The 13,819-nt window shown below is 46.9% G+C and overlaps 1 protein-coding gene across 2 annotated transcripts; it reads right to left on the bottom strand.

Moving 5' to 3' along the window:
• Nucleotides 1-319: 319 nt before the first annotated feature.
• LOC142483170 (uncharacterized) lies at nucleotides 320-13,521 on the bottom strand. 2 transcript variants are annotated; one of them, XM_075583238.1, is made up of 7 exons: nucleotides 13,430-13,521; nucleotides 11,702-11,808; nucleotides 10,943-11,078; nucleotides 8,927-9,161; nucleotides 8,258-8,286; nucleotides 4,478-4,772; nucleotides 320-1,091 (listed from the first exon to the last, which is right to left on the bottom strand). In XM_075583238.1, the coding sequence occupies exons 4-7, from the start codon at nucleotides 9,139-9,141 to the stop codon at nucleotides 995-997; spliced, it is 636 nt and encodes a 211-aa protein (XP_075439353.1). In that variant the 5' UTR covers nucleotides 9,142-9,161; nucleotides 10,943-11,078; nucleotides 11,702-11,808; nucleotides 13,430-13,521; the 3' UTR covers nucleotides 320-994. The 2 variants fall into 2 exon arrangements, with proteins under 2 accessions (XP_075439353.1, XP_075439354.1); XM_075583239.1 differs by lacking the exon at nucleotides 10,943-11,078.
• Nucleotides 13,522-13,819: the final 298 nt, after the last annotated feature.

Raw genomic sequence — 13,819 nt, 5'->3', positions numbered from 1 at the left:
ACTGCACATTCACCCTATAAATCAGGCCCCGGGTGTTACTGCACATTCTCCCTATAAATCAGGCCCGGGCGTTACTGCACACCCTATAAATCAGTCCCCGGTCGTTACTGCACATTCACCCTATAAATCAGGCCCCGGTCACTACGCCACTTAAAGGTTCATATTTACAGCTAGATTTTCCCTTTCTTTCGGACACAAAATTGCTCCCGTTTTATTAAAAGCGCCATTCCCGATAGTGCCTCAGTTTGAGCTCAAAACTGCGCGTCACATCGCAGCATATTAACCCCTTACACAAATAATGCGCCATTTGCGACCGGCGGACGTAGCAAAGTTTGGACATTTTAATCCGACGGTATAGCAACACTCCACAAACATCTCTCAAATCCAACCGATCAGCCCCGATGTTTCCGCCGCGTCTCAGATCCGCCATCTTATCATCGTCGTCGTCGTCTTAAAATCCAACCTTGCGGCAGTTCAGATATCGGGGACCCTCACCCCCAAAATGCCCATGTTTTTCCCCAATGGGATTATAGCAATCCTTCAATCCTGTGCTCCATTTATTATGATGTGATAAAATAAAAAATAAAAAAGGCACAATATAATTCTGTCCAAAATACAAAAAAAAACATCTGTATAAACACGAAAAAAATCATTGTATGTTTTTAAAAACCTAGTTCTTTCCCCCCCCCCCAAAGTTCCTCATGTTATTATTCTTTCTTTTGTATTAATTGCCTTAAACGCCTTTTTTTGTTGTTGCTCCGATCGTAGAAATACCCTGTCATATTTCCACAAAAGGAACAGAACGACGTCTTCCGCTGTTTTTGCCGGGAGATTTAAATATGGCTGCCGCCGTGGATTTTTTTTTCTTCTTACTTCTAACTTGCTGGAGAGATATTCGGAAACAAAGACGTTCGCTCGGGAAATCCTGGCATATTCGACCGGTTCAGGAAGTCACTCTTTCTGGCGTGGGGGAGGGAGGGGGAAAGATTGTTCACTAGGATGAATCTCCAGAATCCGAACCCTCCTCACAGATCAAAATATCAATATTGTTCTCTTCCGGCGACGTGCTGGCGGGGCGAGCATGATCAAATCTGTCAAATTACAACATACAAATACGTCAAAAACTGGACATTTGCAGCAGACAGAGATGTACAGGCATACCCCGCATTAACGTACGCATATATACATACATACCCCGCATTAACGTACGCATATATACATACATACCCCGCATTAACGTACGCATATATACATGCATACCCCGCATTAACGTACGCATATATACATACATACCCCGCATTAACGTACGCATATATACATACATACCCCGCATTAACGTACGCATATATACATACATAACCCGCATTAACGTACGCATATATACATGCATACCCCGCATTAACGTACGCATATATACATGCATACCCCGCATTAACGTACGCATATATACATACATACCCCGCATTAACGTACGCATATATACATACATACCCCGCATTAACGTACGCATATATACATGCATACCCCGCATTAACGTACGCATATATACATACATACCCCGCATTAACGTACGCATATATACATACATACCCCGCATTAACGTACGCATATATACATGCATACCCCGCATTAACGTACGCATATATACATACCCCGCATTAACGTACGCATATATACATACCCCGCATTAACGTACGCATATATACATACATACCCCGCATTAACGTACGCATATATACATACATACCCCGCATTAACGTACGCATATATACATACATAACCCGCATTAACGTACGCATATATACATACATACCCCGCATTAACGTACGCATATATACATGCATACCCCGCATTAACGTACGCATATATACATGCATACCCCGCATTAACGTACGCATATATACATACATACCCCGCATTAACGTACGCATATATACATACATAACCCGCATTAACGTACGCATATATACATACATACCCCGCATTAACGTACGCATATATACATGCATACCCCGCATTAACGTACGCATATATACATGCATACCCCGCATTAACGTACGCATATATACATACCCCGCATTAACGTACGCATATATACATACCCCGCATTAACGTACGCATATATACATACATACCCCGCATTAACGTACGCATATATACATACATACCCCGCATTAACGTACGCATATATACATACATACCCCGCATTAACGTACGCATATATACATACATACCCCGCATTAACGTACGCATATATACATACATACCCCGCATTAACGTACGCATATATACATACATACCCCGCATTAACGTACGCATATATACATACATACCCCGCATTAACGTACGCATATATACATACATACCCCGCATTAACGTACGCATATATACATACATACCCCGCATTAACGTACGCATATATACATACATACCCCGCATTAACGTACGCATATATACATACATAACCCGCATTAACGTACGCATATATACATACATACCCCGCATTAACGTACGCATATATACATACATACCCCGCATTAACGTACGCATATATACATACATACCCCGCATTAACGTACGCATATATACATACATACCCCGCATTAACGTACGCATATATACATACATACCCCGCATTAACGTACGCATATATACATACATACCCCGCATTAACGTACGCATATATACATACATACCCCGCATTAACGTACGCATATATACATACATACCCCGCATTAACGTACGCATATATACATACATACCCCGCATTAACGTACGCATATATACATACATACCCCGCATTAACGTACGCATATATACATACATACCCCGCATTAACGTACGCATATATACATACATACCCCGCATTAACGTACGCATATATACATACATACCCCGCATTAACGTACGCATATATACATACATACCCCGCATTAACGTACGCATATATACATACATACCCCGCATTAACGTACGCATATATACATACATACCCCGCATTAACGTACGCATATATACATACATACCCCGCATTAACGTACGCATATATACATACATACCCCGCATTAACGTACGCAATGGGATCGGAGCATGTATGTAAAGCGAAAATGTACTTAAAGTGAAGCACGACCTTTTCCCCACTTATTGATGCATGTACTGTACTGCAATCGTCATATACGTGCATAACTGATGTAAGTAACGCATGTGTAACAGGCTCTATAGTCTCCCCGCTTGCGCACAGCTTCGGTACAGGTAGGGAGCCGGTATTGCTGTTCCGAACGTGCTGACAGGCGCATGCGTGAGCTGCCGTTTGCCTATTGGCCGATATGTCCTTACTCGCGAGTGTACTTCAAGTGAGTGTCATTAAACCGGGGTATGCATGTATGTAACATACGAAAGAAGAAAGTAAAAACCAATGAAATACAAAAATAAAATAAAAATGTGGCGTTTTCTATTTGCAGACGGAGCTAAACTCAGTGCGGCCTTGTGTCAAGTTGAGCCGGAAAGGTTCAGCTTTCTTCTACGGGTACATATAGAAACTGTAGGCTGATAAGACATCTTGTAGCCAAAAAAAATTGGCATGGGAGGCCAGAACGATGACAGTACGTGGGATCGCAAGCACCACTGAAAGCAGAAGTTAAATAAAGCAAGTTCATTTGGGCCCGGAGCAAACAGGAGCAACTCAACACAAGGTTTTAGGCCTACACTCACAATCTCAGGGTTATGGGGGGAGAATGCTAGCTCGCCAAGTGCCGGAAGCCACTTAGTTAGGCTTACCATGGATAATAATAATAATGTTCTTGTATAGCGCTGCTAGTTTTACGTAGCGCTTTACAGAGACATTTTGCAGGCACAGGGCCCTGCCCCGTGGAGCTTACCATCTACGTTTTTGGTGCCTGAGGCACAGGGAGACAAAGTGACTTGCCCGAGGTCACAAGGAGCCGACGCCGGGAATTGAACCAGGTTCCCCTGCTCAGTCAGTGTCTTTACTCACTGAGCCACGGATGGTTTCTACCCTTCCACGGGTCTCTGCTACCTCGATACCATCGGGATGCTTAGTTGCGTCCTAGGCAAGTTTAACGTCTTCGTCAGCCTACGCGGCCAGGCCTCGTTTTGCATCTACGTAACCGCGGCGGTCTAGACAGGATCAAACGCTTTTTCGTCATCTACGAATCCTAAGCGGAGTGGAAGATCGTCTAAACTACTTTGGGAAACCACTTCTTGAGCAACTTTGTGTTTTATCCCGTGTAAAATCCCGCTTGTCCTCCTGGCTGGGCAAAGACCTGGGTATGTTGCAGCTGGTTAGTGAGAAGGTGTGTGGGGGGTGGTGGTGATAGAGATTAGAGACACACATACACACAAACTCTATATACGTACGTACATATATAAAATGGAGATATAAATATTATTTCGCTGAATATCTATTTTGTACGATCAAACATTGGCTGAACTTGTTCGGGCGTAAACGTCACGTCACCTGTTATGATTTGGGTACGAGCCCACGATATCGGATGACGCTGGTGTAGACGCGGCAGTGGTGTGGTCTGTGGGGACGGAGATATCCAGCTTGCAGGTCCCAGACGCGTATTCCTCCTCCACCTTGTGCTTTGCCCAAAAAGAAGAAAGTTCGGATCTTTCCGCGCCCGTAATAGCTCGGCCCTCGATAATCCCGCAGCCGCTGGCGTCTCCGACGTAATTTCCGATGCAGTCAATCAACAAGTGCTGGGAGGAATCCAGTTCGCTGCTCGTCAGACCAGCTTGCTCATCTCTCACTAATTAAATCAACGACACAGAGGGGCATTAAAAAAAGTAGGAGATCACAGTGATACTACCCATCAGCTGATTTAGCTCACACTGCTAGAGCTGTGGCAGAGAAAAGCAGTGGTTGTGGGTTTTAGGTGGGATATTTCGGTAGAAATGCAATTGTTTTGTTTGCAGGAGCTCGGGGGGCAAAGTTACCGGTAGTCCCCTAATTCTCCTCGGCGTGCCGGCATAATTTGACAATTCCCCCCGGTTGAATTACTCCTGGTTTTAAAGCCCAGATATCCCAGTCCTGTTTCCTTTACAAATATGAGTCTCCCCAAGTGATCCTATGTATTAAAGTATGTTTTATTTCATTTGTGCTTTTACTATAAATGTCTATTCAGTCCGCCCGGGCATTCATGTAGGTGCCAGGAAGTCTGGATAGACATCGGAGTTCAAAGAGGAGACGGGATGTTGAGGTGTCGGGGTGCTAAGTGGCCGGGGCAGGGCGGAGAACTGAGGCTGGAGAACAGAGACCCCCTGCGGGGAGGACCCTCTGGTCTGCCAGACTCAGTAGAGCCTGCCCAGTAGATGGCAATGGGTTGACTGGGGGAAGCCGCAGAATGTCAACGCGTTTCCCATTGGTCAATTGATATGTCCCAACCATGGCGCATCCCGAGCCGACTTGGCACGCCCTCTCCTCTGACATCAGCCAAAGGACGAGCCCCTATTCCCATTAGTGTGAAGGAATTCCCACGCTCTGATTGGTCGCTCCCCCTTCCTCCACGCTGAACACAGAACAGCGGAGGGTAAGTAAGGAGGAAGCCGACTCAGAGAACCAGACCATCCAGTGACTTGTGTCGATGAAGCTGGGGCGGGCTTTTCAAAGCTGCTCTGTCGCGAATAGCAGAGCAACCGGCTTCGTTGTGAAGCTGGGAAAGTCTGCCCGGCAGAGGCTAAGTCAGACGCGAGGTCCAAGTTCTGAAAATCCAACGTAGCGGTCGCGGCTGGGAACTGAAGCCGAAAAGGACCAGGGTGTATATCCCAGTCAGGGAAAGCTCATACAACGGGCGCCCTGCACCTAGGACAGCCTAGATTTCACCCGCATTAAGTGTGCTTTTACCTGTATTTTGTGTATTTATTGTGTTGTATGTGGGTTTACCCGAATAAACTGCATTTTGTTCCTACTATCTTGTTTTGCCTAATGAATGATCCCGGTGCAAATAAAATACGTGTCAAAAGGAGAGAGAAAGAGAGAGACACTTTGCCCCTAGGAGGGACTGACCCCTTAAACATGTCACTGCCATTAGTACACTTTGCCCCTAGGAGAGACTGACCCCTTAACCATGTCACTACCATTAGTACACTTTGCCCCTAGGAGGGACTGACCCCTTAAACATGTCACTGCCATTAGTACACTTTGCCCCTAGGAGGGACTGACCCCTTAAACATGTCACTGCCATTAGTACACTTTGCCCCTAGGAGAGACTGACCCCTTAACCATGTCACTGCCATTAGTACACTTTGCCCCTAGGAGAGACTGACCCCATAACCATGTCACTGCCATTAGTACACTTTGCCTCTAGGAGAGACTGACCCCTTAACCATGTCACTGCCATTAGTATACTTTGTCCCTAGGAGAGACTGACCCCTTAACCATGTCACTGCCATTAGTACACTTTGCCCCTAGGAGAGACTGACCCCATAACCATGTCACTGCCATTAGTACACTTTGCTCTAGGAGAGACTGACCCCTTAACCATGTCACTGCCATTAGTACACTTTGCCCCTAGGAGGGACTGATCCCTTAACCATGTCACTACCATTAGTACACTTTGCCCCTAGGAGAGACTGACCCCTTAACCATGTCACTGCCATTAGTACACTTTGCCCCTAGGAGGCACTGACCCCTTAACCATGTCACTGCCATTAGTACACTTTGCCCCTAGGAGGGACTGACCCCTTAACCATGTCACTGCCATTAGTACACTTTGCCCCTAGGAGAGACTGACCCCTTAACCATGTCACTGCCATTAGTACACTTTGCTCTAGGAGAGACTGACCACTTAACCATGTCACTGCCATTAGTACACTTTGCCCCTAGGAGAGACTGACCCCTTAACCATGTCACCGCCATAAGTACACTTTGCCCCTAGGAGGGACTGATCCCTTAACCATGTCACTGCCATTAGTACACTTTGCCCCTAGGAGGCACTGACCCCTTAACCATGTCACTGCCATTAGTACACTTTGCCCCTAGGAGGGACTGACCCCTTAACCATGTCACTGCCATTAGTACACTTTGCCCCTAGGAGAGACTGACCCCTTAACCATGTCACTGCCATTAGTACACTTTGCCCATAGGAGAGACTGACCCCTTAACCATGTCACTGCCATTAGTACACTTTGCCCCTAGGAGAGACTGACCCCATAACCATGTCACTGCCATTAGTACACTTTGCCCCTAGGAGAGACTGACCCCATAACCATGTCACTGCCATTAGTACACTTTGCTCTAGGAGAGACTGACCACTTAACCATGTCACTGCCATTAGTACACTTTGCCCCTAGGAGAGACTGACCCCATAACCATGTCACTGCCATTAGTACACTTTGCCCCTAGGAGAGACTGACCCCATAACCATGTCACTGCCATTAGTACACTTTGCCCCTAGGAGAGACTGACTCCTTAACCATGTCACTGCCATTAGTACACTTTGCTCTAGGAGAGACTGACCACTTAACCATGTCACTGCCATTAGTACACTTTGCCCCTAGGAGAGACTGACCCCTTAACCATGTCACTGCTATTATTACACTTTGCCCCTAGGAGGGACTGATCCCTTAACCATGTCACTGCCATTAGTACACTTTGCCCCTAGGAGGCACTGACCCCTTAACCATGTCACTGCCATTAGTACACTTTGCCCCTAGGAGAGACTGACCCCTTAACCATGTCACTGCCATTAGTACACTTTGCCCCTAGGAGGGACTGACCCCTTAACCATGTCACTGCCATTAGTACACTTTGCTCCTAGGAGGCACTGACCCCTTAACCATGTCACTGCCATTAGTACACTTTGCCCCTAGGAGGGACTGACCCCTTAACCATGTCACTGCCATTAGTACACTTTGCCCCTAGGAGGGACTGACCCCTTAACCATGTCACTGCCATTAGTACACTTTGCCCCTAGGAGGGACTGACCCCTTAACCATGTCACTGCCATTAGTACACTTTGCCCCTAGGAGAGACTGACCCCTTAACCATGTCACAGCCATTAGTACACTTTGCCCCTAGGAGGGACTGACCCCTTAACCATGTCACTGCCATTAGTACACTTTGCCCCTAGGAGGGACTGACCCCTTAACCATGTCACTGCCATTAGTACACTTTGCCCCTAGGAGGGACTGACCCCTTAACCATGTCACTGCCATTAGTACACTTTGCTCCAAGGAGAGACTGCTTATTCTGGCTACTAATTGAGATACATAGAATTAGGGTTGACACACTTACCATTATCCTGAACAATTTCAGAGAATCGCCTGCAAAAAACAAATGAGTTTCAATAATGGTGCAACAAAAGCAAGTATATGTGTGTGTGTGTGTGTGTGTGTTTGTGCGCATGTGTGTGTTTGTGCGCATGTGTGCGTCTGAGCGCGAGCATGTATGGGTATGTACATATATGTAGGCATGCGTGTATGTATAAATATAGATATAGATACACACACATACAATGGCGAGAAACACTTTGTGAACCACTTCTTGGAGAGATTTTGGTAGGACGACAACTCAATGGTGCAACTGGGTGTGAGAGGGAGGGGGGTCTGCGTGAGTTTGAGAGATGGGGTCTGCGTGAGTATGAGGAAGGGGGGTCTGCGTGGGTAGGAGAGGGGTTGGGGGAGCTGTGTTGGTATGAGAGGGAAGGGGTCGGTGTGAGTGTGAGAGTGTGTGTGTGTGAGGGGGGATCTGTGTGGGTGTGGAGGGTGAGGGGAGGTCTGTGTGGGCGTGAGAAGGGTTAGGGGAGCTGTGTGGGTATGAGAGGGAAGGGGTCAGTGTGAGAGTCTGTGTGTGTGTGAGGGGGGATCTGTGTGGGTGTGGAGGGTGAGGGGAGGTCTGTGTGGGTGTGAGAGGAGGATCTGTGTGTGACTGTTACCTGCGGCGCTGATTTGGGACGCGACTTACCGGCAGGTATTGAGAAGAAACCTCGCCACTTCCTCGTGTTTGGTGAAAGACTTCTCGTTCTTTATCGCCATCCAGTCGTCGAAGGCGTTCCCGATGTTGATCCTCTGGTCGTGACCCTTTTTGGCCGTCTCCCTGCGACGTTTCTCGCGCGCGCTGGGGGCCAGGGGCGGCCGACCGCGCTTCGGGATCTCGCCGGACATTGCCGGGGATGCCATAAAAAAAAAAAAAAAAACACCTGCCCAACAGAGACACAGATATTGAGGTCAGATAAGGACCCTCAACCCCTACCTACAGCCAATCAACATCCCGGCTTCAGCCACAGACTGATCCCCTTGTGCTGAAGACGGCATATACTTAAAACCTGGCCTGTTGGTGGCCCTAGAGGACTGCCTTAGACCGTATTAGATCTTTCCGACTCTTTCCCTTTAAACTGGATTACCCTTGTGAGTACCATGAGCTCCCGGGAGGCTGCACACATGCCCCTTCCAGGGAAGGACTTCTCCACGCCTCCACCCGCTTCACTTGGGTACAGTATGGCTTCGCCCACCTGATTGTGCTAGTTTGTGTATTCCCCAAACTTTGCCTCTCACGCTGTGCTGGAGGCGGATTCTTCATTGTTTGCGGGCGTGAGCGCAATGATTTTAACTGGTTCGTTACTTGTCTGCACTAATCACGGACACCCCCCCGGGACCCCTGTTTTATTAGGGGGCGGGGGGGAGGGGTATAAATGTCTACTTCCTTCACTTGTTTATAAAGCTTCACCGAGGTCCCAACGGGGGACCCCGAAAACGTCGATCGCGGCAATAAAAAAAAAATACTTTATTATTAACCCCACGTGTGCTGGATCTTTGGTTCATCCTTCTGCATGGATATAGAAATACACAGGGCTTGACAAATGCACTCGTCTGGGGCGAGTGCATTGCAGCCACAGGCGATCCGGGGGGGCGGGGGGGAGAGCGCGGGGGGGGAGAGCGCGGGGGGGAGAGCGCGGGGCTTATCGCATTAGAACAGCAGTAGGCGGTAGGGGGGGGGGAGAGCAGGGGTCTGGCTGCTTAACCACTGCAGCTTCTGGGCAGCAGGTGGCGATGCAGAGCATTCAAGAGCTTCTCCTCTGCAGGTTGTGTGTGTCTGTGTTGGTGTGTGTGTGTGTGTGTCTGCTTTGATAAGTGTGTGTGTCTTGTGTTGGTAGGTGTGTGTCTTGTGTTGGTAAGTGTGTGTGTGTGTGTGTCTTGTGTTGGTAGGTGTGTGTGTGTCTTGTGTTGGTAAGTGTGTGTGTGTCTTGTGTTGGTAGGTGTGTGTGTCTTGTGTTGGTAGGTGTGTGTGTGTCTTGTGTTGGTAGGTGTGTGTGTGTCTTGTGTTGGTAGGTGTGTGTGTATCTGTGTTAGTAAGTATTTGTGTGTGTGTGTCGGTGTGTGTATCTGTGTTAGTATGTGTGTGTCTGTGTTGGTAGGTGTGTGTGTGTCGGTGTGTGTATCTGTGTTAGTATGTGTGTGCCTGTGTTGGTAGGTGTGTGTATCTGTGTTAGTATGTGTGTGTCTGTGTTGGTAGGTGCGCCTGTCTGTGTTGGTAGGTGTGTGTGTGTCGGTGTGTGTGTGTCGGTGTATGTATCTGTGTTAGTATGTGTGTGTCTGTGTTGGTAGGTGTGTGTGTGTCGGTGTGTGTATCTGTGTTAGTATGTGTGTGTCTGTGTTGGTAGGTGTGTCTGTCTGTGTTGGTAAGTGTGAATAAATTAAATATAATTGGTGAATTAAGTCCAAATCAATAGCACTCTGGCCCCACTGCTCCTTCTTGTTACATTTAGCAAAATCCGCAAGCTGGAAAATTAACACTTATCAAAAAACGCCCCAACACGCGCACTCCGGTGAGGGCCGAGGCTGCCAGACATGTCCCATACAATGTACAGAGGGGATAAGGCAGCAGCGCCAAAATAAAGGAAGCAAGACACAACATGTACAACTCGCGCTAATCAGAAACACGTGGGGGGCTTCCCCTCCCCACCCCAACAACATAACGCACCGTGAGACCTTCACATCCAGCCAACGACGTCCTCTGTACCTCGATCCAAGCTCCCTTCTACTCATCCACTGATCCCACCTTATCCCAGACACGTGCTCAATAGACAGAATGCTGTGTTATGTGATCGATTGTGCACCTAACCAAAGGCACATTATAACGTTGCTATAATCGATCATATATAACCACGTAAACAATGATCGAATGCTCGGTTTACAGCGGGATAAAAAAAAATGGCTGGCGGCAAGACCCTTTTTTGGGGGGGAGTGACATAGATAAAGCTGCTGTTCATGCTGCCATTTTTTTTTTTTTTAAATATATATATATTTTCCCCTATTCAATATGTGCATCAATACAATCTGCACACTGACAAGCGATTAGCTAAGCTGCAGATCGATCCGTTCTCCTGTAAATCGATCGCTTGCCCCGGGGTTATTTAATTCAGTTCTTGCACAGCATTGTGGGCAATGTAGTAATCCTGGAATATGATTGGCCGGGCAGTTACTAGATACAATTGGTGCACTGCTAGAGAGAGCGGGCGGGGCTCAAGAGCCAGAGCCTCTCAGAAGGGGAAGGGGGTGTGACTTTGGAAATGCTTCCTACATTAGAAAGATTAAAAATGTCTTGAAAACATTTTTGTTTCTTCATTTAATTTAAATGCTACAAGAATTTCCTCGCAGTACAGAACTGATTTATTAAAAACACACACATGTAGGATATTGCTTGGACTGCTGTGTTTCTGTATACATTATAGACACTTACCACCAATAAAGGTTAGGAAAAAAAATCTTTACATTTCAATAGATCCTTTTTTCTGGCGAATCCATATCTTTGGAGAAGGATCATCCACCTAACAGAAGGAGGAGGCCCTAAAAGAAATGAAAAGGAAAAATAAAAAAAAAACAGGGTTTTATATATTTTTTTATTTATCCAATTAAATCAACTTGAAAAAAAAATTCAACGTTGCGGATTTGTTACCCGTAATATACGGATAAATATATTCTCACGGAGTCTGTGTCATTCTAATATTGTCGCATAATTATTGTGTATTCTTTCATCTGCCTGGTCAATTATCTCAGGTTATACAAGAATACGAAGTGTGTGGATTAAGAATTAGCCAGTAGAGTTGCCAAATTGTCATATAAGAGGATATATCAGTATGTCCTTTTTGCCCAAGGAGGGACTGACCCCTTAACCATGTCACTGCCATTAGTACACTTTGCCCCTAGGAGAGACTGATCCCTTAACCATGTCACTGCCATTAGTACACTTTGCCCCTAGGAGGGACTGACCCCTTAAACATGTCACTGCCATTAGTACACTTTGCTCCTAGGAGGGACTGACCCCTTAACCATGTCACTGCCATTAGTACACTTTGCCCCTAGGAGAGACTGACCCCTTAACCATGTCACTGCCATCAGTACACTTTGCCCCTAGGAGAGACTGACCCCTTAACCATGTCACTGCCATTATTACACTTTGGCCCTAAGAGGGACTGACCCCTTAACCATGTCACTGCCATTAGTACACTTTGGCCCTAAGAGGGATTGTCACATTAAACACACATGTACTCTGAAGCCACGTCCCGATTACACGTCTAACAATTATTTTCTTTCCTGGCAAAAAAAAAAAAATGGTTTATTTGGGGGGAAACAAAAAAAAAACAATGAAAAGTAAAATGACGCAGAGAAATATATACAGCAAAAAAAAAAAAAAAAGACTCACTTAACCCCTTCAGCTCCAGGACATTCAACACGCAGCCATTTAAAAACCCCGGGAATACACCACACGTTGATTTTACCCCTGGCAGAGCTCTGCAATGTGGGCCCACTCCTAGATCCCCACCGCGGTCACTACAACCGCACCTAACCCGAAGGGCAATAGTGGCGGCCATTTTAATATCCCAGGAACTCAAAATATGACAAACTATTATTGTGGTCACGACGGAGACGCCCCACCCCCCCCCCCCCCCCCCCGATCATTGGGAAATTGTCATTTGATGTTTCCACAGCATTTTATTTCTGATTATCAGATATAATAGATACTAATCTAGCGTTCAATATATATTTTATTTCACTGCCCTAATGTGTATACATACACACATATATATATATATATATATATTAAATTATGAATGCATTCATTTACAAAGGAGCCGGCGGCGGCCATTTTAAGACCCCAGGATTCCGGCAAGCCCGCAGGCTAGTGGCTTCAGAGCGAGACGCGAGACCAACAACACGCCCCCCTCCCCACTCAAGACGCTGAAGGTCATTCAATGCCACAGGCCTGGTGGCCATGCCCCCAGTGCAGGGCAGCAGCCATTTTAAAAGTGGCCCAGCACTTAACTGCAGGGGTGGCACAGACTGAGAGAGGGGGGAGAGGTAGGGATCACTGCAGGAAGCATGGCAGGGAGGGGTAAGAGGCCACACTAGCTGCATACATGGTATGGTTAAGCCTTACAGGGGCTGTCCCTTTAAACCCAGCGCCTACCTGCAGTGCTGCAGCCTTTGTGCACCCAGTGCAGAAGGGAGGAGCAGCACAGCGCGCTCATTGGCTGAGCCCCTCGGTCATGTGATTTCCTGCCTTCGCCGCAGGGGACGCTGGGAGTTGTAGTCTTGTAGTTGCTGCAATGCTAAGCTGCTGAAGGGAGCAGAACTACAAGTCCCAGAATCCCTGCCTAAGCGCAAAGTGTACTGATGGCAGTGATATGGTTAAGGGGTCAGTGTCTCCTAGGGGCAAAATGTACTAATGGCAGTGACATGGTTAAGGGATCAGTCTCTCCTAGGAGCAAAGTGTACTAATGGCAGTGACGGGGTTAAGGGGTCAGTCTCTCCTAGGGGCAAAGTGTACTAATGGCAGTGACATGGTTAAGGGATCAGT

Source organism: Ascaphus truei, unplaced genomic scaffold (genome assembly GCF_040206685.1).
Source record: "Ascaphus truei isolate aAscTru1 unplaced genomic scaffold, aAscTru1.hap1 HAP1_SCAFFOLD_3038, whole genome shotgun sequence".
NCBI classification, from domain to species: Eukaryota; Metazoa; Chordata; class Amphibia; order Anura; family Ascaphidae; genus Ascaphus; species Ascaphus truei.
Note: the sequence above shows the minus strand (reverse complement) of the source record. Positions and strands in the feature narration are given on the sequence as shown.